The sequence below is a fragment of the Scyliorhinus canicula genome, chromosome 20, assembly GCF_902713615.1.
Source record: "Scyliorhinus canicula chromosome 20, sScyCan1.1, whole genome shotgun sequence".
NCBI classification, from domain to species: Eukaryota; Metazoa; Chordata; class Chondrichthyes; order Carcharhiniformes; family Scyliorhinidae; genus Scyliorhinus; species Scyliorhinus canicula.
This window is the reverse complement of record NC_052165.1, coordinates 54,551,520-54,577,344: the sequence shown is the minus strand read 5'-3', so window position 1 is coordinate 54,577,344 and position 25,825 is coordinate 54,551,520. Positions and strand designations below refer to the sequence as shown.

At 45.6% G+C, this 25,825-nt stretch overlaps 1 protein-coding gene across 9 annotated transcripts in view; it reads left to right on the top strand.

Moving 5' to 3' along the window:
* erc1b (ELKS/RAB6-interacting/CAST family member 1b) overlaps window positions 1–25,825 on the top strand; it is a 1,169,759-nt gene that overhangs the window by 790,030 nt on the left and 353,904 nt on the right. For all 9 annotated transcript variants that reach the window (XM_038780204.1, XM_038780201.1, XM_038780203.1 and 6 more), the window contains one exon: window positions 21,004–21,151. In XM_038780204.1, coding sequence (XP_038636132.1) covers window positions 21,004–21,151 — 148 coding nt within the window. The remainder of the gene's footprint in view (window positions 1–21,003; window positions 21,152–25,825) is intronic.

The following is a 25,825-nucleotide window of genomic DNA, read 5'->3' as shown; positions in this document are numbered from 1 at the left end:
TTTTGTCTTGGTTGTTTTGCTTTGCGGGTTTGAGGAGGGGGGTGGTTGAGTTTAGAATTGTAGTTGTATTTGTTGTGTAATATGGTTTTTACTGTATATTGAAAAACATTAATAAAAATATGTTTTTAAAAACCTGAGGATCACCACACCTCGGGCAAGGTTGAGAAGGTGGGCCTTCATGAATAACCTTAGCCGGTGTGGGAATGAACGGTGCTGTTGGTCTTGCTCTCCAAACCAGCTATCACAAATCACAAATCAGTGCTGAGCTTAGCACTTCCATTACAGCATCAGTAAAGAACAAGTTGTTCTTCTGGTGTGCCACTCCATCACTTTGCACAGAAGAACTAACAGGGTGCATTCTGGTGGGAACAGCCATGTAAAGCATCCAGGTGGATTGTAAACTATACTAGAAAACCTGCCATCATTTCAGGTTAATTTACGCTTTCCTAAAACATTGGCCCTGAAGACCCACCAGAGCATGATCCCATCAGATATACTGAAATTCACAGATTTAGGCAGTGGAATATCCACAAGCAAGCTCTCATTGTTGTGGGAATACATTTATACTGTCCCTCATTTGTGTTCCCCAAGGATCAATCCTTGCCCCTTCCTGTTTCTCATGTATATGCTGTTCTTTTGCAAAATCAGCCATAAGTGCAATGTTAGTTTTCACATGTGACAAGCTCTACCTCACCAGCACCTCTCTGGACTCCTCCACTGTTACTAAATTATCTGACTGCTTATTCAACATCCAGTACTGTATGAACAGAAATTTGCTCCAATCAAATCCCATTTTTTTCTGTCTCTCTCCCAACTCTGTTCTCTAGCTGGTGACTAAATCCCTCTCCCTGGTAATATTCTGAGATGAAGCCTGTTTGTTTACAATCTGTGTCACATTTGATCCCAATGTGAGCTTCTGATCTCATACTCACACCATCACTAGGACTGCCTACTTCCACACTCAGAATGTTCTGACTACACTGCTGCCTCAGTCATCAGCTGCTGAAACCCTCTCTCATACCTTTGTTAAGTCTTAAATCTTCTCGACTTGACTATTCTCGTCCTGACTGGTCTTCCACATTCTAATCTTTATAAACTCGAAGTCACTCAAAATTCTTCACCCTCCTGCTTGCTGACCTACATTGACTCCTAGTCAAGCAACATTTTGGTTTTAAAATTCTCATTTTTGCTTTCAAGTTCCTCCATAGCCTCACCCGTCTCTGTCTGTAATCTCCTCCTGTTCCGCGGCCCTCCAAGATGTGATCATTTGATTCTGGCCTCTTGAACATCCCCAATTTTGATCATTCTGCAATAGATGTTTTTGGTACCTCAGCCATAAACTCTAGAATTTCCCCTCTGAAGCTCCCTGCTTTGCTACTTCACTTGTCTACTTTAAGGCATCCCTTTTGGAGTCATAGAATTGTTTCAGCATTGAAAGAGACCTTGTGACTGTGCCAGCTCTCTGCAAGAGCAGCATACCTAGTTCCACACCCCATCATTTCCCCCCATAACTCGAATGAATTCTCCTCTTCAGATAATTATTCAATTCCCCCTTTGAAAGGCAAGATTGATTCTGCCTCCATCACACCTGGCAGTTTCAGATCCTAACCACTCGCTCTGTAAAAAGGATAGTCCTCATCTTGCTGTTGCTTCTTTTGCTACACACTTTAAATCAGTGGACTCTATTCTCAATCCTTCTGCCAACAGGAATAGTTTCTCCTATCACTCTGTCCAAACTCCTCATCATTTCAAAAACCTCCATGAAATAAGATCTGCTCTTCTCCTCTGAGAACAATCGCAGGCTATGTATATAACAGAAGTTCCACATCCTTGGAAGCATTCTTGTGAATATTTTCTGCAACCTGTTTAATTTCTTCACATCCTTCCAAAAGCCTGGTGCTCAGAACTGAACACAATATGCTAATTGAGACCAAACTAGTCTTTTATACAGATTCATCATAACCTCCTTGATTTTATACTCTATGCCCCTATTTGTAAAGCTCAATATTTAAAAAAGTTAAAAAGCACATCATAGAGCAATAGATGTTTACGGCATGGAAACAGGCCCTTCAGCCAGCTGGTCCATGCCACCCAGTTTCTATCACTAAGCTAGTCCCACTTGCCTGCATTTGGCCCATATCCCTCTATACCTGCCCTGCCCATGTAACTGTCTAACTGTTTTCTAAAGGACAAAATTGTACCCGCCTCTACCACTGCCTCTGGCAGCCCATTCCAGATGCTCACCACCCTCTATGTGAAGAAATTTCCCCTCTGGCCTCTGTTGTATACCTCTCCTCTCACCTTAAACCTATGCCCTCTAGTTCTAGACTCCTGTACCTTTGGGAAAAGATGTTGACTATCTTATCGATGCTCCTCATTATTTTGTAGACTTCTAGAAGATCACCTCTAAGCCTCCTACGCTCCACGGAAAAAAGTCCCAGCCTATCCAGCCTCTCCTTATAACTCAGACCATCAAGTCCTGGTAGCATCCTCGTAAATCTCTTCTACACTCTTTCTAGTTTAACAATATTTTTCCTATAATAGGGTGACCAGAACTGAACATAGTATTCCATGTGTGGTCTCACCAAAGTCTTGTACAACTTCAACAAGATGCCCCAACTCCTGTATTCAATGTTCTGACCTAGCATGCTGAATGCCCCCTTCACCACCCTATCCACCTGCAACTCTACCTTCAAGGAGCTATGAACCTGTATTCCTAGAACTCTTTGTTCTGTAACTACCCCCAACTCCCTACCATTAACTGAATAAGTCCTGCCCTGATTTGATCGACCAAAATGCATCACCTCACATTTATCCAAATTAAACTCCATCTGCCATTATCGGCCCACTGGCCCAATTGGTCAAGATCCTGTTGCAAACTTATATAACCTTCTTCACTATCCACTATGCCTCCAATCTTGGTGTCATCTGCAAACTTACTAACCATGCCTCCTACATTCGCACCCAAATTATTAATATTTATCGCAAATAACAGTGGACCCAGCATCGATCCCTGAGGCACACCACTGGTCACAGGCCTCCAGTTTGAAAAAACAACCCTCCACAACCACCCTTTGGCTTCGGTCGCCAAGCCAATTTTGTATCCAATTGGCTACCTCACCCTGGATTCTGTGAGATTTAACCTTTTGCAACAACCTACCATGCGGTACCTTGTTAAAGGCCTTGCTAAAGTCCATGTAGACAACGTCGACTGCACTGCCCTCATCGACCTTCTTGGCTACTCCTTCAATAAACTCAATTAAGTTTGTGAGACATGACTTTCCCCTTACAAAGGCATGCTAACTTTCCCTAATTAGCCCTTGCCTGTCTAAATGCCTGTAGATCCTGTCCCTCAGAATACCTTCTAACAACATACACGCTACAGAAGTGAGACTCACCAGTTGGTAGTTCCCGGGCTTATCCCAACAGCCCTTCTTAAACATGGGCACAACATTTGCTTCCCTCCAATCTTCAGGCACCTTTCCTGTGGTTGTTGATGATTTAAATATCTCAGCTAGGGGGCCAGAAATTTCCTCCCTAGCCTCCCACAACATCCTGGGATACATTTCATCAGGTCCCGGGGATTTGTCGATCTTGATATGCTTTAATACCTGCAGCACCTCCTTCTCTGTAATATGTACACTCCTCAAGTCATCACTTTTTATTTCCCTAACATTCGTGCCTTTCTCAACAGTAAATACTGACAAGAAATATTCATTTAGGACCTCTCCCATACCTTCTGGATCTGCACATAGAAGACCCTGTTTATCCTTAAGAAGCCTACTCTCTCGCTAGACACTCCTTCGCCCTTTATGTATCTGTAAAAGCTCTTTGGATTTTCCTTTGCCTTATCTGCCAAGACAATCTCATGTCCCCTTTTTGCCCTCCTGATTTCTCTCTCAACTCTACTCTGACAAGCCCTATACTCTTCAAGGGATCCACTTGAACCCAGCTGCCTATGCATGTCATATGCCTCCTCCTTCCTTTTGAACATGGCCTCAATATCCAGAGTCATCCATGGTTCCCTACTTCTCCCAGCCTTATCCTTCACTCTAAGAGGAATGCGCTCACCCTTTACCCTAGTTAACACACTTTTGAAAGACTCCCACTTATCAGCTGTCCCCTTGCCTGTAAACAGGCTCCCCCAATTCAACTTTTGAAAGTTCCCACCTAATAATCATCAAAATTGGCCTTTTCCCCAATTTAGAATTTTACCTTTTGGGCTCCATAGCTATCTTAAAAGTAATGGAATTATGGTCACTGGTCCCAAAGTGATCCCTCACTAACTCTTCCGAGATCTGCCCTTCCTTATTCCCCAAGAGGTCAGGTTTTGCCCCCTCTCTAGTCGAGCCATCCACATATTGAATAAGGAATTCCTCCTGAATACACTCGACATATTTCTCTCCATCCAAACCCCGAGTGCTATGGCTGCCCCAGTTAATGCTGGGAAAGTTAAAGTCCCCTACTATTACCACCCTATATTTCCGGCAGCTATCTGTCATCTCCTTACATATTTGCTTCTCAATTTTGCTCTGACTATTTGGGGGCCTTAAGTACAGTCCTATCAAAGTGATCTCACCCTTCTTATTTTTTAGTTACACCCATATAGACTTAGTGGGCAAACCCTTGGATATATCCTCTCTCTGTACTGCTGTGATGTTGTCCCTAATTAAAAACGCAACTCCCCCTCTTCTCCTATCTCCTGGTCCATATGTACCCTGGAACATTGAGCTGCCAGTCCTGACCCCCCTTTAGCCATGACTAAGCATTTGGCTATCTGACCTAACATCTCCTTACGTGGCTTGGTGTCCTACTTTGTTTCAAAACGTTCCCATGAAGCAACTTGGGATATTTTATTATGTTAGAGGTGCTCTATTATGTTAGAGGTGCTCTATAAGTTGTTATTGTTTAAGCCCAGCTTGTATCTGCCAAGATTAGATCACCACGTCTTCTGAGTTTTCTGAATGAATCACCACAAATCTCTACCAACCACAGTAAAATAAACATTGTGATTCTGTTTATAAAACTGAAATAAAACATATTTTAAAAGTTGTATTTTTTGTTTTCAAAGCATGATTTAATACATGAACTTGGAGTACATAATGTGGAGGAAGAACTAAATTGATTGTGTTTATTTAACCGAGAATGTGATAACTGCTCGCTTTCATTGACTCCCCCTGGAGATGACGTTTGGGGATCTAGGTCAGGATTTAATGATATAATTTAAACAGGAATTTCTCTGAAATCTCCTCTCCACTTCTCTTTTTTGAACCCCTCAGGCGATCAACAATTACCAGTACTCTATGCAAAGAGAAGCCAGTTTCCTTGAAAACAGGGCTCTCTCAATCAACAATCACAATCTTAGATAAGTCGATCAACATCCTGGGCCTGACCAAAATTCTTTCCCTTCATGAAAATAGATCTGATAGACTAAATGTTCCTTCATATCCCCTATCTAAACTGCTATTGCTGACAGTCTACATCTTGGTCTCTGACTAGTCCAGCACCTTCTTCACTTTTCTACTCCACCTCGTCTTTAAAGTTCTAGTTGCCAGATACCTCCCAATTTTTGTTCTGCTGATCCTTTACACTGAGTGATCTACCTCCCTGGTGCTTTCATTCTTCATTTTAAAATCTCCCTTAACACCTCTTATCCAACTGAAGGCCTTCCTGTTTAAATTCTGCATCAAACCCATACCCCATTCCTATGCCTGTCATTGGCCTTGCTACCTGCATTGAAAAGGTTGTCTCTGTTTGCTTCTTCATCTCCATCAACATGTTCACGGAGAGGGCAGCACGGTGGCCTAGTGGTTAGCACTACCGCCTCACGGCGCTGAGGTCCCAGGTTCGATCCCGGCTCTGAGTCACTGTCCGTGTGGAGCTTGCACATTCTCCCCGTGTCTGCGTGGGTTTCGCCCCCACAACCCAAAAATGTGCAGAGTAGGTGGATTGGCCACGCTAAATTGCCCCTTAATAGAAAAAATAATTGGGTAATCTAAATTTATTTTAAAAAAACGTTCACGGAGGTTGTTTTGTCTCAGAGTCAAGTTCAAAGTGCAAGTGACTTCTTTCTAATGCTATCGAAGTACATATATCTAAATTATAGTATTGCAGCATAATGAAAGTTACCATTTTACTCTGCATCTCACACAGCTGCTTAGTTGGATCCCTCCAGGTACCAAGGACTTTACTAGGGTAATTCATGTTAACTCCATAACATTTCAAAATAACCAGTAGCACTGAATCTAACTGTAGTAAAGTAAAGTATCTGAGCCATCTGCCGTGTTGCTACTACAATTGGAAACACTACCAAACAAAGTTTACAGAACATCCTTCATATTTATCAAAAATTGTCTCACTGTCTTTAGGATTGTTGTATCAATAGGGAATGAGAAGATCACTAATCATATTCTGTGCTACTATAATGGTATTGTGTGGGCTCTTGCTGCATTTGTAGCTGTCTCTTTTTAAAAAAAAGTATTTTTATTAAGGTTTTGCAGAATTTTTCATAATAAAACAGTAGTAACAATAATAACAAAACAAACTAGAGTGAATATTAACATAGTGTAAAAAGAGAATATACAATAACAATTAAATAGACATTTACCCCACAAGACCCAGTCTTCCCACACCATCCCAATGGAGCACTCACCCCCCCCACCCACCACGCTGCTGCTGCTGACATTTTAATTTTCCCCGAGAAAGTCGACGAATGGCTGCCACCTCCGAGAGAACCCTAGCGTAGACCCTCTTAAGGCAAACTTTATTTTCTCGAGGCTGAGAAACCCAGCCATGTCGGTAACCCAAGTCTACACTCAGGGGCTTCGAGTCCCTCCACATTAATAAAATCCGTCTCCGGGCTACTAGGGAGGCAAAGGCCAAGACGACGGCCTCTTTCGCCCCCTGAACTCCTGGGTCTTCTGACACTCCAAAGATCGCTATCTCTGGACTCGGCACCACCCGTGTGTTAAGCACCTTGGACTTTGCCCTCGCGAACTCTTGCCAGAACTCTCTAAGCTCCGGGCATGCCTAAAACATGTGGACATGGTTTGCAGGGCTGCCCTTGCACCTCATACAACTGTCTTCTACCCCAAAAAACTTGCTCATTCTCGCTGCTGTCATGTGTGCCCGATGGACCATCTTAAATTGAATTAGACTGAGCCTGGCACATGATGAGAAGGAATTAACCCTGCCCAGGACCACCCTGTCTTGTATCCTCAGTGGCGGCAGTGTCGGAAAGGCCACTACCTGTTTTTTCAGGAAGGCTCGTACTTGCAGATATTTAAAGGCGTTTCCTGGCGGCAGATTAAATTTGTCCTCTGGCGCCTTCAAACTGGGAAAGCTTCCATCTATGAACAGAAAGGCAGCACGGTAGCATTGTGGATAGCACAATCGCTTCACAGCTCCAGGGTCCCAGGTTCGATTCCGGCTTGGGTCACTGTCTGTGCGGAGTCTGCACATCCTCCCCGTGTGTGTGTGGGTTTCCTCTGGGTGCTCCGGTTTCCTCCCACAGTCCAAAGATGTGCAGGTTAGGTGGATTGGCCATGATAAATTGCCCTTAGTGTCCAAAATTGCCCTTAGTGTTGGGTGGGGTTACTGGGTTATGGGGATAGGGTGGAGGTGTTAACCTTGGGTAGGGTGCTCTTTCCAGGAGCCGGTGCAGACTCGATGGGCCGAATGGCCTCCTTCTGCACTGTAAATTCTATGTAAATTCTATGTAATCTCCCATCCTTCTGATGCCTGTCCTCTGCCAGCTCTGGAACCCACCATCCATCCTACCCGGGACAAACCTGTGGTTGTTGCATATCGGGGTCCAGACCGACGCTCCCTCCACCTTCTTGTACCTCCTCCACTGCCCCCAGATCCGCAGTGTCGCCACCACCACCGGACTTGTGGAGTAAAGGGTCGGCGAGAACAGCAAAGGAGCCATTATCAAAGCTCCCAGACTAGTACCTTTACATGATGCCGCCACCAGCTGCTCCCATACCGCCCACCCCCCCACCATCGCCCACTTCCTAATCATAGCTATATTGGCCGCCCAATAGCAGTTGCGAAAGTTTGGAAGCGCCAACCGGGTCAGGTTGAGCCTGTGCAGGACATCCCATTTCCTGGCACCTGTATACCCACGTAATGAAAACTTTTCTCTACCATCCTGAGCGGCAGCTCTTTCAGTCTCTCCTCCTGCCCCCTGACCTGCATCACAAACAACTTGCTCTTTCCCATGTTCAGTTTCTACCCTGAAAAACTACCAAAATCCCTCAGGATCTGCAGAACCTCCCCCATGCCCTCCACAGGGTCCGAAATGTACAGGAGCAAATCATCCCCACCAGCTCCTCGAGGCTCTCAGCGCCATAGCTAGTGGTTCTATAGCTAGGGCAAATAGTAACAGGGAGAGGGGACACCCCTGCCTCGTTCTCGGTGAAGCTCGAAGTACCCTGACCTCAGCCAGTTTGTGCATACACTTGCTACAGGCGCCTGGTACAGCAATTTTGTAGCTATCTCTTGATTGCACTTTTGACTTGACCAGATAGATTCCTTGCCTGATTTTACTTTCTTGCCTGCATAGGTTATACTGTTACATTGACAGAACCTTTGTTCTCACTATCATTTCTTTAAAAAGCTCTTAATTATCATAATCTTTATTGTCACAAGTAGGCTTACGCTAACAACACTATGAAGTTACCGTGAAAAGCCCCTAGTCACCACATTCTGGCGTCTGTTCGGGTACACAGAGGGTGAATTCAGAATGTCCAAATGACCTAACAGCACGTCTTTCGGGACTTGTGGGAGGAAACTGGAGCACCCGGAGGAAACCAACACAGGCACAGGGAGAATGTGCACACTCTGCACAGACAGTGACCCAAGCCAGGAATCGAACCTGGGACCCTGGAGCTGTGAAGCAACAGTGCTAACCATTTTGCTACCTTGCTACCCTGCCTTAAAAAACACCTACAGCTGTATAGCTGCTTAACTGTGTAAGCAGGAGTAATACTATTTAATTATCTGTGTAAGTTTGATTGCTGGGCTCATTTTCAAATGGTGATTCTTAGGATCAACCCATATTCACTTAAAAACATTAAGTTCAAGAATACTGAAGGAGGTAAACTGAAAAGAGTGATCAAAAGAACCATTTAAAAAGTACTGTTTCATTTTGGAGAGTATTTAAAACGATGGGGGTGGAAACTCTCACCCCACGAGTGCTTTGCCCAAAGGCAACATCCTTGGTTTATTACCTGATGATGCTTCATCCCGAGCAACTTTTCTTGCATTTTGTCAGTGGTAGTTTGTTGTTGCTTTCCACTCCTAGAGGTAGGGCAAATAGGCAAATCCCAAGTCCACCTCGGCTGGAATGGGAATTCAGCCCACACTGTCAGCATTATTCTGCTAGCCACATGTGAGCACTTAACTTGCTGGAGATAGGAGCAGATCTGCAGAAGAACCACAAACTGGGAGTGGAGAAATAAAGCCTAAGGACTCAGGCCTACAACATTTGCCACCAGGGAGAGAGTGGACCTGTTTGAAAGAAAAGTGAACGGTGACATGACAGGAATGCTGTAAGTTGTTTGGCTGGTGAGTATTGCTGCTGAGGGACTGAACATAAACAACTGAGTGTTTAACAAGCATTAAAAGGTTAACTATTATTGACAAGTAACAAGTGAGGAGCTGGTGAGTCTTAACTTTGATTTTAAAAATGTGTTACCATTACAAAGGTGCATTGATATTGGTAGAGTTTATCAGTATTAATATGGTTCATTAATGAGAGTAACATTTATTATCAGTGGTAAGGTTTATCCGCAGTAACACGGTTAATGGTAAATAGAGGAATTGGAGGGCTGCTCCAACTTTGGTATGCGCATCTCAAGTTTCAGGACTCTAGTAGTGCTTGGTGTCACTGCAGTGCACCTGTGAGGTTGGGACCTTTGTGGACAGCACACGTATTGATGTGGTCACCCCACAACTTAAAAAATATGCAGGGAGAGAGGGAAGATGTGACCACCAGACAATCAAATAGCAACAAGCTTGTAGTACAAGAGTCCCCTGAGTGCATCCCACTCTCTAACCAGTGTTCAGCCCTGAATGCTGCTAAATATTACATATCATTCCTAGAGTGCAGTCAGAGCTGAGTCCTTGGCACCATGGGCGGCTCAGCTATGCAAGGGAGTAAAAGGAAGACTGGCGAGCAATAGGGATAGATGATGTGATGGTGAGGAGAATAGGCCAGCATTTCTGAGGCCACAGTCGTGAATTCAAGCTGATATGTTTCCTCCCTGGTACCAGGATTAAGATGCCACTGAGCGTCTGCAGAACACCCTGAAAGGGGAAGATGAACAGCCAGTAGCCCTATCGATGCAAGCAACATAGGCAGAAAGAGGGATATGGTCCTGGAGTCAGAATTTAGGGGCCTAAATTAGGAAAGAAGCAAGCTGGATGTCAAAAGTAGTAATCTCTGGAATATTCCCTGCACCACGAGCAAGTTAGTATAGTAATAGGAGGATAAAGCAGATGAATGCATGCTGTAAAGATGATGCAGGAGGGAGGACTTCAGATTCTTCAGACATTGGGACTGGCTCTGAGGAAAATAGGGCCTCTACGGGCCAAATAGGTTGCTCCTAAATCGAGCTGGGACTATGTTATTGGGGATAATTTAAACTAACTTGGCAGAGGTGATCATTGTTCCTTAAATTTTCTCTGACTGACACTTGATCCAGCACATTTTTTGATGTGGTCACCCCACAACTCAAAAAATATGCAGGGAGAGACGGAACATGTGACCACCAGACAGTAAAATAGCAACAGGCTTGTAGTACAGGAGTCCCCTGAGTTCAAACCAGGCGATAATATCAGAGAGGAATACCAAGGTACATAATATACTCTGAGAAATATATAGCACTAGAATACGGAATAGTAAGTTAATGGGTGGGGTCAAAGTAATGGAGAAAGTAATAAAGTCTAAATCAAGGTTATTTTGCATGTATGTGGATGCACAGTGTGGCAAATAGAATTGGTGAATTAAAGGTGCACATCGCCAGGTGGAAATATGCTCATGTAATTATAACAGATCAGGCTCAAAGAATGACAAAACTGGATGTTACATAATTCCTGGATACTGGATATTCAGGCAAAATGTGAAAGGAAGAAAATGGGAATGGTGGTAGTATTGATTAAGGAGAACCTTGCAGTGCTGGAGAAAGAGGGGGCGCGATTCTCCGCAAATGCGACGCGTCGTAAAGGCTGCCGTGAAACTGGCCGTGTTTCACGGCAGCCTCCGCGCTCCCTCCCGGGACCCGATTCTTCCCCCCCCCCCCCCCCCCCCCCCCGGGCGGGGCTAGCAGTGGGGCCCCGTGAAGCACGGCATCGCGGCCTTAGCTACCGTCTCTAAGTCCACGCGCCAAGTGTCACGCCGGCTGACGCGCACGATGACGTCAGCCGCGCATGCGCAGATTGGACGGCTCCAACCTGCGCATGCGCGGGGCCGTCATCTCCCTCGGCCACCCCGCGGACTAATCCTGCGGGATGGCAGAGGGAGAAAGAGTGTGTCCGTTATGGACGCATTGCCCGCGATCGGTGGGCACCGATCGCGGGCCCATGACCATCTTGGCACGGCCGTGGTACTGCCGTGCCAATCGGGGCCCTGGATGCGCAGAACAGGCATGTTGCGGCCGTTTTTACGACGGCAGCAAGCAGGTGTGTTTGCTGCCATAAAAACGGCCGTAAAGGCCTGGGAACTCGGCCCATCGGCCTGGGGAGAATCGCTGTTCGCTGTAAAAAACGGCGAGCAGCGATTCATGTCGTGGGGCGGCCGTGGGGGGGGGAGAATAGCGGGAGGGCGTGAAAAATGTCGGGGACGCCCTCCCGCTATTCTCCGATCCGTCGTGGGCAGCGGAGAATCGCGCCCAGGATGTCCCAGAGACATAAAGGACAGAATCAATCTGGTTCAAGGTTTGGAACAAAAAAGCTGCATTAGTTGGTGTAGTCTGATCAGCCACCAACTAGTGGGAAAAAAGTAGAGGAACAAATTTGTACGGAAATTATAAAGAGTTGCAAATGTTATAGAGTAGTTGGAATAGGGGACTTTAACTACCTGAATAGCGGGGGTGATTCTCCGATATGGAGGCCAAGTGTACGCGCCGTTGTGAACGCCGTCACGTTGCACGACGTCGCGAAGAGGGCCCGGGCACAACCTATTCTGGCCCCCACAGGGCGACATTCAATGGGTGCCGTGCCAACCCGCGCCTACTCAGCTGGCCCAGCTCAATCCTGCGCTTGCGCGGGGAACTTCCTACGCGTGCCGGCCCCGACCCAACATGGGGTCGGGTGTTCAGGGGTCTGCCGCGCCATGAAGTAGGCCCGGGGGGGGAGAGGCCGGCCCGTCGATCAGTGGGCCCCGATCGTGGGCCAGACCCCATCGGAGGCGCCCCCCCCCCCCCTGTGAAGGAGCCCCCGCCCCCCACACACACAGGCTGCCCCCCGAGCGTTCCCGCAGAGTTCACGCCGGCAGCGACCAGGGGTGAACGGCGCTGGCGGGACTCTTGTGTTGGAGCGCCCGCTCGGCCCATCCGGGCCGGAGAATCTGCGGCCCCGCCGAGTACTGCGGCCGGCACCGCACCAAATGCGGCGGCGCAAATGACGCCGATTCTCTGCACCTCGGAGAATCGCACGCCAGCGTCGTGGTGCGGTTGCGCCGATTCTCCGGCCCGGCGCGGGGTTCGGAGAATCGCCCCCATCGACTGGGATAGTAATAATGTAAGTGTCAAGAAAATCTTCAGCAGAGGAAACAGGCTGATGGTTGCTCTCTCTCCTTCTCTCTCTTTTGGAATAAGCATGTCACCCAGTTTGAGAAACCAATTCTACCTGCAACCTACCAGTGATCAGAGATCTCATAATAATTGCAACGTTTTTTAATCTGACCACATCGAAGAAACCAGCTAACTCAAATCAGCCGCAGTGTTTTAAATCGATGCTTGGAGGACAAAGGACATTCAACCTTTTTTAAATCTTTTTTTAAAACCGGACTGTATAAATCCCATTACTTCTGATATGTGTGTGTTTGTGGCCCTGAATTATTGTATGAGGGCCAAAACCTTCATGTCGCATTTTTCTTAATTTTCTTGGGTTTAGTAGTTAATACACTTCTCTTTTTTTAACTCAGGAAATCCTTGTTTGACTGGCTCCTGTTCTCCCACAACGTAAATAGTTTAATACATTCTGATTTTGAAAAGTTATACCCTCCTAAAAAAAGAAACCTACACCTTGGTTGTGATCAGCTCAGGAGGTTGAATAGAGGAGACAGTTTTTTATTAATTTTTTTTAAAATTCCAATTATGTGGCAATTTAACGTGTCAGTCCACCTACCCTGCACATCTTTGGGTTGTGGGGGTGAAATCCACGCAGACACGGGGAGAATGTGCAAACTCCACACAGACAGTGACCAGGGGCGAGAATCGAACCCAGGTCCTCAGCACCGTGAGGCAGCAGTGCTAACCACTGCACCACTGTGCCACCTAGGGAGCCTGTTTACCTCTTGTAACCAGCTCGTAACAATTTATTAAGGGAACATTTTGTAAACTAATTTGCTGGAGATTTTTGGAGACATAGCAGAAGGGGTTGACGATGGCAATGCTAGATGTTGTGTACATGGAATTGAGAAAGTCACTTGGTATAGTGCCCCACAGAGGACTTGTGAACAGTCATGGAATAAAAGGGACATTAGCAACATGGAATCTTAATTGGCTAAGTGACAGGAACTGAGAAGCTCATAGCATCAAAATGTGAAGTGATTCATTTTGGTAGGAAGAACATGGAGAGACAACATAAAAATAAAGTATACTCTTAAAAAACGGACAGGAGCAGAAGGACCTGGGTATGTATGTGCATAAATCATGGAAGGTTCAGGATAGGTTGAGAGAGCGGTGAATAACACTTACTGTATCCTAGCCTTTTATTAATAGAGGCACAGAGAACAAAAACAAAGAGATTATATTGAAATAAAAACAGCAAATGCTTGATGAACTCTGCAGGTTGGCAGCATCCGTGGAGTCCACAAGACTCTTCAGAACTCAGATGCAGAGTCACATGGACTCCAAACATTAGCCCTGTTTATCTCTCCACAGAAGCTGTCAAAGTTGCTGAGTTTATCAAGCATGTTCTGTTTTCCTTTCAGTTTTCCAGCATCCGCAGTATTTTGCTTTCATTTTAGATATCATTGTTGAATCTGTCTCAGACATGAGTTTGGCCTTAGCTGGGATATTGCGTCCAGTTCTGAGCACCACACTTTAGAAAGATGCTTTGCAAGATGCATGAGGATAGTTCTGGGATGGGAAACTTCAGTTGTGAAGATAGATTGGGGTGGTTAGGATTTTTGTTATGATTGCAGTTGATGTAACTGCATGGGAAGATCCCAGAATGGAATCCTGGCTCAAAATACTATAACGTTCACTTTTTTTAACAAAAAATGCAAGAACGGAGTCACAGGACCATTGATTAATTTTAACAACAAGATGAAACTTTACTGGACATGAAAAGTTGGATGATAATGTAATGCTCCTTTACACCCTCTTAATTTAACAATTACACACAGGTTTTAGGATTAACACAGACTACAAAGTACATCTTAATCTGCAATTATATAATTAACACACAGGCTGGGATTCTCCCTTCTAGGGACTAAGTCCCCACACCGGCGGGAAAACTGGCTCCGGCGTCAACAGCCCCCGAAAGTGCAGAATTTTCCACATTTTCGGGGGCTAGGTGGATGGCGGAGGAGTTGGCGCCGCTCCAGCCAGCGGCGAAGGGACGGCACGAGTTCACACATGCGCCGAAGGGTCAGCGTGATCTCGCGCATGCATGGGACAACCGGTGTGATTCTGCGCATGCGCACACCGGACGGCGTATTTTGGCGCATGCGCGGGGTTCTCTTTTCCGCGCCGGACATGGGGAGACCTACAGGGGCCGAAGTGGAAGAAAGAAGTGCCCCTACGGAACAAGCCCGCCCGCAGATCGGTGGGCCCTGATCGCAGTCCAGGCCACCATGGGGGCCCCCTCCCTGGGGTTGGATCCCCCTGCGCCCCCCCCCCCCCCCACGCCCCTCCCCGAAGACTGTCCACACATACTCACCTGCCAGGTCCCGCCGGTGCAGGAGTTGAGTGATTCACGTCAGCGGGACTGGCCAAAAATGGACGGCCGCTCGGCCCATCGGGGCCTGGAGAATCGCCGGGGGGGCCGTTGGCAGCCGGCGTTGGGGCGGGATCCACGCCACCCCCCGGGGATTCTCCGACCCAGAGAGGGGTCGAAGAATCCCACCCACAAAGCCCCTTTTAATCACATAAGATGACTGCGGTCAAGTGCACCCACTCCCATATGTTTGTGAATTTTTCCTCAGAATCCCCTCAGAGGATGATCACATCAGAGTTTACATACTCCACTCCCAAAACCCATACACTTTAAAATCTTCTCTCATAATAATGCTTTCTCTTTGCGGTTTGTATTCCAAAATCCAGTTCAGGTTTTACAAACTTTTAGAAACTACTCCAGGATTTTACACCAACCCCTTTTAGGATTTCTTGGTCTTTATTGCTGTGCTAACTGCTCACAATTGCTTTAATTCTTGACTTCCAGACTATATTAAAATGAGATCAAATGTTTTTGCTACCTCTGAACTCTGATGTCTCACTTTAAATCTAATTACTGTGATTGTTTCTTCAACTCGGAACACTTTGATTACTCTTTGGCACTTTTTCTGTCTCAATTCCCTGGTTATCTGGACTGTAATTTGTATTTTAGGAAGCCTGCCTCTCTGCAGCACCCATCCTGTCCAGTCTTTGTTTTGGCACAGTTAAGAGATGTTTACTCCCTGAGATCCTGTCTTCAACTGCAATCAAATTGGCTAAACTAAATTTGAAAAGCTTTTCTACCTTACATGGCCCCAGTTGCTATGCAACATTGCATATCTCAGCTGGCCTACTTACTTACTCTTCATGCCGTAGCCCTCTCCACGCCCAATAGAAATACAGTTGGACCTTAACCAACCCCCACACAAACAAACTTTCGGTTTTACCCTTCCAAGCACAGAAGCATTAAATTAAACCCACTTAAAACTTTACCACGAAGGGTGGCTGGAGAGGGGAGTCATCTCAGTAATCTATGGGAGGAATTTGGAGGAGGATATGGTGTCTCTGGAGGGGGTTAAGGCCAAGTGGGAGAAGGAGCTGGGGATGGCGATGAAGCAAGGGTTGTGGTGTGAGATGCTGTGGAGGGTGAATGCCTCAACCTCGTATGTGAGGTTGAGATTGATATAGCTAAAGATGGTACATAGGACGCACCTGATGAAGTTGGGGATGATCCGGGTGTTTGAGGGGATGGAGGACATTTGTGAATGGTATGGGAGGGGCCCGGCCAATCACCTATGTATGTTCTCGTGCTGTCTGAAGTTGGGGCAATTTTGGAGGTTATTCATGTGTGCAATCTTGCACGTGGTTTTGGAGCCCAGTCCCACGGGAGCCATATTTGGGATGTCGGACTTGCCGGAGCTGCAGATGGGAGCGGGGCAGCTGTTTTAGCCTTTGTCTTGTTGATCACTTGCAGGCGGGTCCTGTTGGGGTGGAGGTCAGCTTCTCCACTCTGTGTTTCGGCCTGGCTAGGGGAATCTGTTGAAGTTCCTGTATTTGGAGAAGGTCAAATATTTTTTGAGGCGGCCAAGTAAGGAGTTCCACATGAGATGTGGGGTGGGATTCTCCCAACGGTGCCGACGCCGGAGTGAAAACCGGAGTGTTTCACTCTGGCGTGGGAGGCCGCTCCTCGCCCCCTATTCTCCCACCCCCGGGGGGCTAGCGACCAGGTGTGGTTGGCACCGGCGGGAACACGTCGTATTGGGCAGGCCGCTCGGCCCATTCGGGCCGGAGAATTGGCGCTCGCCCATTACAAACGGCGAGCGGCGATTCTCCGAGCGGCCAGCTGTAAATCTCGGTGTGCCTGTTTGGGGGGGGTGGGAGAATCGCGTGCGGGTGCCGGGGCGGCATGGCAGGACTCGCCCGGCGACCCCGCAATTCTCCCACCCGGCGTGGGGGGGGGGGGGAGAATTGCACCCGTGGTTTTGAGGAGTTGGTTACCATCAGCTGTTAAGGGGGAGGGTGGGCAAAATAGTTTTTTTGTTTTAAGTTGTGGGAGGGCTAGAATTTGTCTTGTTTTTGCTTCATTATGTTGTGTATTTAAAATGTTAACATATTAAAAACTTGAATAAATATATTTTTAAAAAGCACTACACTATATTTCTAATGTTTACCTATACAAATCTAATTCCCTTAAAAATACCTTTGTTTTCCTAACACTGTTTTCCTTGAAGAAATTACGGTTGAGAGGAAATTTGATAGAGGTATTCAAAATCACGAGGTGTCTGGATAAAGTAGATAGGGAAAAGCTATTCCCACTCATGAAAGGTTTGAGTATGAGAGGGCATACATTTAAAATAATTTGCAAAAGAATCAAGAATGATATGAAGGAAAATCTTTTCTCAAGCGAATGGTTAATGTCTGGAATGTACTGCCAGATAGTATGGTGGAGCTAGGTTCAATTGAATCATTCAAAAGGGATTAAACTGTTATCTGAAAAGGAAGAATATGCACGGTTATGGGAAGAAGTTGAGAGAATGGCACTCAGTGAATTGTTCATTCAGAGAGCCAGTGCGGACATAATGGGCTGGATGGCCGCGTTCTTTACTTTAACAATTTTATGATTCTGTGATCTAGCTAATTGGCTGCGTGATAAATAAATACAGAAATGATCTGAGAGCACGGATTAATTTGCAGTTGGTGGCATGTTCATTCCTCACTCTACAGATAACAGGTATTGTTGTAGAATTGTCGAGGAGATCTTGCCCAACAATTGAAAATGATCTTAACAAAACTGGCAGCAATAAGCTAGTTCATGCACTGCGGGTGTCAGCACATGGCAGAGAAAGTTTTAACTCACTTCATCCAAGAAAATAAAAACTTTACAAAGTGACTCTCAACTTTTGGACTTCTCTAAAAATAGTACAACAAGTTGCACTTTCTAACCTAACAGCCATTTCTATCGCGACTGACTTTTTGCTTTTGGAATGGGTCTGAAATTTATCGTTTGTCTACAGTATTCCTAGAAGACTCAAATGCAAAAAGCAATTGCAGGATCTGCAGTAATTTCCTCTATTGTCATCACTTCAGAAAATAAAGTCAATGTGCATCGTGGAGACTAGAAACCAATCTAAATAGCTTTCTGCCTTGGTATGGAAATTTTAAGCTAATAAATCAAGGTCTTCTACATCAAGTGCAACAAAATAATGTTTTGTTCTGCCTCAAGAGTCCAAGATACAACATTAACCAATTCACGTTCTTAGAAAAATAATTGCTCTGATGCTTTTTATTTGGTTCAGTGCTTCTTATGTATTTTGTTGAAGCATATTTGATGCCGCACAATGCACTTATTTCATTGTACTGAAGTTATTGTTATTTCAAGTACTGAGTGCACTGATGTGCTTATGCACTAGATTGCACATGCAATTCCCAACTTGAAAGGTTGCTGAGGACTTAAATTCCTTGATCCTCTTCTGCCAATATAACTACGATGAAGTGGTACTTGGGCTTCACTGATAGACTTAGAGCCTGACTTTGATGAAGATTCTTCAAGGTCTTTTCTCCCCAAACTCCTTGAATGTGTGTTTTTTTCATTCACAGCTTGTGGGCATCTATGGTATGCCATTTATCGCACATTTATAATTCGTCTTGAGAAATATATAGTGAGCAATTGTGAGGTACAAAGCTCCAGAATTTTCACTCAGAAGGAATGCAATCTATTTCCAAGTCAGGATGATGTATGACCTGCAGTGGAACTTGGAGGTAATGGTGTTCTAATGCACCTGGTTCCCTTTTCCTGCTCGGTGGTAGAAGACCTCCTGGCAGTGCCATGTTTCTCTTTTGGTTCTGATGAAGGGTCATCAATCTGAAATGTTGGCTCTGCTTCTCTCACCACAGATATTTGCTGATCTAGTGAGGTTTTCCAGTATTTTCTTTTGCCTTTTTGTTCTTTGTTTTATTCTCTGTGTCTCAGTCTCTCTCATTTCATCAAGATTTCTCTCACTCTTAAGAACTTACCTTGGTCATTTCTATTGGTCGTTCTGAACCACATCTCTCTCTGACTCTCCCCTTTCTCTTCCTCATTCTCCCTCTCTCTGTATCCCTTGATTTATTTGACTCTCTCAATCTATTTCTCATTTTGTCTGTTTCTTTCTCTATATTCGCATCTCCCTTTGCCTTTAAAAATAAGCCACCATATGCCTGTCAAAATATACACCAAAAGTGGTTCCAAAATCATTTTTTAAAAAATCTCACAATTACTGTTGTATCCTGAGAAATACCAGCTTTTGGTTGTGCACAGACTACATGCAGAAAGTTATACTGGTGCAGGCTGGATATATTTTCCACAGTGCACACACACACACTGTGACATCTTGGGATTTGTAGTCACAGATGTTGGGAATTGTAGTTTCTGTGTGCTTTAGCTGCTCGCAATGGTTCTGGCAAGCCACTCAAGTGCTTGGTTTTTCAGAGCCTCTGGCCTCTGATGCAAATTATTGTCACAGAATTTTTTTTAACACAGAACATATCATGATGTGCCAATGTTTAATCACTTCTTGCCTATTTTGTAAGAGTACGGCGTTGATATGTGGCAAACCTCATTTCCAGAAACCTGATTTTTTTTCATTGAATTCAAGGTGGTAGCCAAAAGGATTTTCAAAATATTGAAGTGGCTTTATCTTATTCAGTTTCCTTATTTTATTGCTAATTGTTGCTTTGAACCTCATAGTGGCTGTCATTCCTGCTTGTTACTTGCTGATTGTTAAAATGTATGTTTAAAATTATTTTTGAATATGAAGTTTACAAGTTGGACTCCCAGAAATGCCTATTACTTAGATATGCTAGCCCTAAGATCGCAAAGCATGTCATTGTGAGAATGTCCATGCTGCTCAGATGTGCTTCCTGATTTGGCAACATGTGGCATTTAAACTCATCTAAATAGCCTTTTTTTCCCTTAAATCTTGGGATGTGACCACTACTGATAATGTCAGCATTTATTGTCCATTTCTAGTTGTCTGAGAAGGTGGTTATGAAACCTATTTTTGAACCACAGCAGACCTTTTCTGTGTCACCCAGTACCACGGCACATTAAGCTTTATTATACTGAGTTATTGAAGATAGCCATGATGTGGAGATGCCGGCGTTGGACTGGGGTGAACACAATAAGAAGTCTTACAACACCAGGTTAAAGTCCAACATGTTTGTTTCAAACACTAGTTTTCGGAGCACTGCTCCTTCCTCAGGTGAGGGAGGAGCAGTGCTCCGAAAGCTAGTGTTTGAAATAAACATGTTGGACTTTAACCTGGTGTTGTAAGACTTCTTACTGAGTTATTGAAGAAAGCCTACCACCAGTTCTTCAAACTTTCACTAATAGTAACTTGCTGTGCAAATTATAAATCACAAAATGTAAAATAAACAATCCAACTGACACTAAGATGGAGATGTTAGGGGGGCAGGTGAATATGAGTTGACTATTGTCTTTTTGTTTATATTATGTTGCAATATTTATCGAGGTTTAATTGCCTTGATGCTTGGGGAGGCAGACCAGCAAAACTATTATGGAAATGTTTTATTGCAACAGTATAATGAGCAAAAAATGCAATAATTTAGTGATACTAGGAAGAGTTTTCATAAAATTCGCACCATTATATCAATGTTTGTCAAGGATTTATAAATACAGAGAATATCTATTGAATAGCATGGTCAACATTAAAAATACACTTTGTTACACTGTGGACTTGACACTTGCCACAGAAATTTTATTTGTTTAAACATCAAGAATTATGCTCTTGGTGGAGAAATAAAATGCTTTTAATTAATGGCCTCTACAATTTATTATAAGAGCGAGTGTTGTTCTGTGTATACTTGATTATTTATATTCTTTCTGATTATCCTTCAGGCAAGAAGCACTGCTAGCAGCCATCAGTGAGAAGGATGCAAATATTGCTCTCCTGGAACTCTCCTCATCTAAGAAGAAGAAGGCACAGGAAGAGGTAGCATTACTAAAGAGGGAAAAAGATAGATTGGTGCAACAACTCAAACAGCAGGTCAGTGTCCATCTGGTCTCTGCACTTTTATCTGCAGTTTTACTAAGGAATTGCAAACTAATCTTCCTACATTTGGTTGGTGTTAAAGATAAAGCCTGCATCATTTAATTTTTCCATGTTAACCCACTGAAAACATAAAAATCAGTTTGAAATGTTGTAATAACAGGTTTTATTTATTGTGTGTCACTGTACAGGTGATACTCAGGCTGTGAGCATAACAATGATTCATCAATGCACATGTTAGCACAGATCAATTACATCTGTGCTATATGGCAACAGTGGGCAGAATCTTCTTGTGATGATCTAATATAGATAAATACAGAAAAGAGGACTGATTTAAATACTTCAAATTATTCTAAAGCTTCTAAATTGACTAATAAATACAATAAATTTTATAAACTTGATAAGTCTGGAATTGCTCAGATACAAAATGTTTAATTGAATATTAAATACAATTGTTTGTATTTTATTTGCTCCATATATAATTTTTCAATGAAATTGTCCTCCACTATCTAGCTTACAGCCCTGTTTACTTTCAGCTTCTACAACTTATTTGTGTGAAATTAGTCACCTCTGTTTTGAACAAGCTGTGCATATGCTTTTAAATTATGTACTTCAATTATAACAATGTAAGTTATAACTACGTATTTGTGTTTGTTCATTGAATCAATATGGGCGGGATTCTCCTGTCTCTGAGCCGAGTGTTTCTCGGCAGTGCATTGTTCGCTGGCGACGTCCCAGGTTCGATTCCCCGCTGGATCACTGTCTGTGCGGAGTCTGCACGTTCTCCCCATGTCTGCGTGGGTTTCCTCGGGTGCTCCGGTTTCCTCCCACAGTCCAAAGACGTGCAGGTTAGGTGGATTGGCTATGATAAATTGCCCATAGTGACCAAAAAGGTTAGGAGGGGTGATTGGGTTACGGGGATAGGGTGGAAATGAGGGCTTCAGTGGGTCGGTGCAGACTCGATGGGCCAAATGGCCTCCTTCTGCACTGCATGTTCTATGTACTTCTATGTACTTATAATGGGATTTCCCATTGAAGCCGAGTATCCCACTGGCGGGGGTGTGCTTCCGGTGGAACCAGAGAATGCTGCCGCCAGCAATCAGACAGAGAATTCTGACCTCTCCCGACTGGATATATTTAACAGGGGAAGGGAAGAAAACAAATTAAATCTGTGATCTATGAGGCAGAGGAACAACTGGTGAAATCTAAGTCTGAACTGTTGTCTGAATGGATATTAAGATATAACAGTGAGAGGCAGAACTGGCCTGGAATAGAGGGCCAGGTCCGGGCTCGAGGAGAGTAGGACTAATGTAGAGCAAAGTCGTTGTAGCATGATCTGTAAAAATAAGCCATGATGTGGAGATGCCGGCGTTGGACTGGGATGAGCACAGTAAGAAGTCTTACAACACCAGGTTAAAGTCCAACAGGTTTGTTTCAAACACGAGCTTTCGGAGCGCTGCTCCATTCACCTGAGGAAGGAGCTGTGCTCCGAAAGCTCGTGTTTGAAACAAACCTGTTGGACTTTAACCTGGTGTTGTAAGACTTTTTACTGTAAAAATAAGAGATTAGGCTTCAATGTGCTGCAGAATGCGTGTGTGGGCAGGAGGAAATTGAGCAATTGTGGCCATAGTGGTGTGTGATTGTTGAAGTATGTAGTCCAGATGCTTGGCTATATATCACCAATTTCACAATACAACTGTATTTCTCAGGACAGAGTGGCCGGAATTCTCCATTCCCTGACGCCGATTTCATAATCGGTGATCGAGCGGAGAATCCCTTTCGGCACTGAAATAGGGGCAGCGCCGGTTAAACGCAGGTTTCGTATGCTCTGCCTCTCCAAAACGGCGGCACGTGGCGCACGCTGTTGGAGAGGCCTCGGAGCGTCACCTGAAGGCCCTCCCCTGATGCTCTGCCCCCAATGGGCCGAGTTCCCAACCACGTGGTTGACGTATAATTTCAGCTGTGCAGTAGTCCGGCATGGTGGCTGGGGACTGTGTCCAGCACCGCCACAGTCGGGCGGGAGTCATGCTGCTGGCCAGGGGGGCTTCCGTGAGGGCTGGGGGGACTGGTGGGGGGTGGCCAGTGGGTGGGTGGTGAGAGGGTGGCCAGGGGGGCACTATCTGGCAGGTCAGGTCTGCGCATGGCTGGCGCCATGTTTTACGGCGCGACCACTGCAGGCCATCGCTGTGCGCATGCATGGCCGCGGACCCGGCCATTCTCTACACGTTTATTTCGTGGAGACCGAGAGATTTACGCGGCGTGGCTGCTCGCCGATTCTGCGATCGGTGAGGGGGCGCCACCGATTTTCTCCACGTAAAACGCCACAGATCCTCCACACTTAGCCTCAGAAACTATGAATTTGGCCCGTGTGTCTCACAGTAATTTGTGGGGGTTATAGTGCAGTTATTTGGCTGAGAACAATATGGAGAAAATTCACCTCCATGATTACGGAGGATAATAAAGGAAAATTTGAACAATGAATACTACCACCACCTCATCTGGCATTTGCATCCAAATCCCCCAACGGGACACTTGTTGGCTGCTTTTTCCCTCCTGCTACATGCAAATGATACCGAGTGGATCTTTGCCAGACTGCTGTTTTTATGATCATTTGGAAGGTGGGTGTAAAGAAACAGCAAAGCCTTGATGTCATCCTTTGGAGGCAGAGTCGCTGCTTCCACCCCTTCTGGTAGATTCCAAACAATGTTGAAAGTGCTGATCTTGGCAGAGAGAGATAGTTCCATGATAGAAGTCTCATGTCATCAGATCTTACGTGAGCAAGGAAACCTTCCGCTGGTTACACACCCCCTCCACTCTTCCCCCCCCCGGCCCCCCCAACATCCCTCGCCCCCTCGGCTGATGAATCACTACTCCTTCACCTCGAACATCAGTTGGAAGAAGCTATGAAAAATGAAATGAAAATGAAAATCGCTTATTGTCACGAGTAGGCTTCAATTAAGTTACTGTGAAAAGCCCCTAGTCGCCACATTCCGGCGCCTGTCCGTGGAGGCTGGTACGGGAATCGAACCAGCGATTTAGCCGAGTGAGCTAAACCAGGGTGAATGAGGGTGGCAAGGAAACAGAATGCACTCTGAATGGGGGACTACAACGTCCATCAACAAGATTGGCTTGGTAGCACCACTAATGACTGAGTTGGCTAGATTCTAAAGGTCATAGCTGCTAGACTGGTCTGTGGCATGCGGGGAAGGAACAAACAAGAAAAAAAATCAGGACAGTATTGGCAGGCGTGAATACCACATAGTCCTTGTGAAGACAAAATCGTATCTTAACATTGAAGATACCTTCCGTTGCTTTGTGTGGCATGGTGATGCTATACCTCTACAATCCATTGGTCATCGCGTTTGGAGTACTGTGTTCAGTTATGGGCACCTTGTTCAAGGAAGGATGTTAAAGCTCCAGAGAGAGTGCAAAGGAGATTAGTAGAATGATACCAGGAATGAAGAATTTTAGATACAAGGAAAGATTGGCAGAATTGGGCTTGTTCTCTTTGGAGCAGAGACAATTAGACCTTATTGAGGTGTTCAGAATTCTGAACAATTCTGACAGGGTAAAGAAGCATATTCTGTTTCCACTAGTTGGTATGTCAGTGATTGGGGGTCACAAATTCAAGATGGTCAGTCAGTGTGATTAAGAGAAACGCCTTTACTTGGAGAGTTGTTGGGGTTTGGAATGCTCTGCCTGGGAGAGTGGCGGAGGGGGATTCCATAGGAGGCTCGAAAAGAGAGCTGGATATATATTTGAAAATGATTAAATTAGAGGGCTACACAGATAGGGCTGGTGAATAGGACTAGCTCGGTAACTCTTTGGGAGCCGGTTTGGATATGGGGCGGGATTCTCTGAGCCTCCACGCCGAAATCGCCCTCAGCACGGGGGAGATGATGGGGCGTCAGACCCGCGGACCGGAGATTCACCGCCAGTCGCGCGGCGCATGGTCGATGAGGCGTTGGTCGGTGGCCATTGAAAGAAGCCCCTGCGGCGATTCTCCGCCAACAACTGGCCGAGTTTCTGCCGGCGTGGTTCACTTATAGTTCCACCTGGTGGGGGCAGGAGGATCCATCAGCGGGGTGGGGGGAAGGGCTTCCAGGGCGGCCAGGCTCACGATCGGGGGCCACCGATCGGCGGACGCGCGCGATATGTGCGGGGGGGGGGTCTGTATTGTCGGGGTTGGCCCGTTGTGTGCGTCTGCCATGTTATGCGTGGCGGCCAGTGCGCGCATACGTGGACCCGTGGCCGGAAGTGCAAGGCCCCGTATCGGCAGCTGGAGCTGCGTGGACTACTCCGGGGTCCTGCTAGCCCCCTTCAAAACGGAGAATCACTGGACTTTCTAGAAAAATGTCCAGAGTGATTCACGCCCGTCTTGTCGCGGGGGTGGAGACATAGCCCCATTACCAGAGAATTCCACCCATGATGTGCCGAATGGCTGCCTCCTTTACTGTAAATAACAAACTAGCCATACTCCTAGCCAAGCTGTTCCAGTACAGCTACAACACTGGCATCTATCCGGCAATGTGGAATTTTGGCCTGGTATATCATGTCCACAAAAAGCAGGGAAATCCAACCTGGCCAATTACAGCCACGTCAGTAGAACATAGAACTGTACAGCACAGTACAGGCCCTTCGGCCCACGATGTTGTGCTGAACTATTCTGAA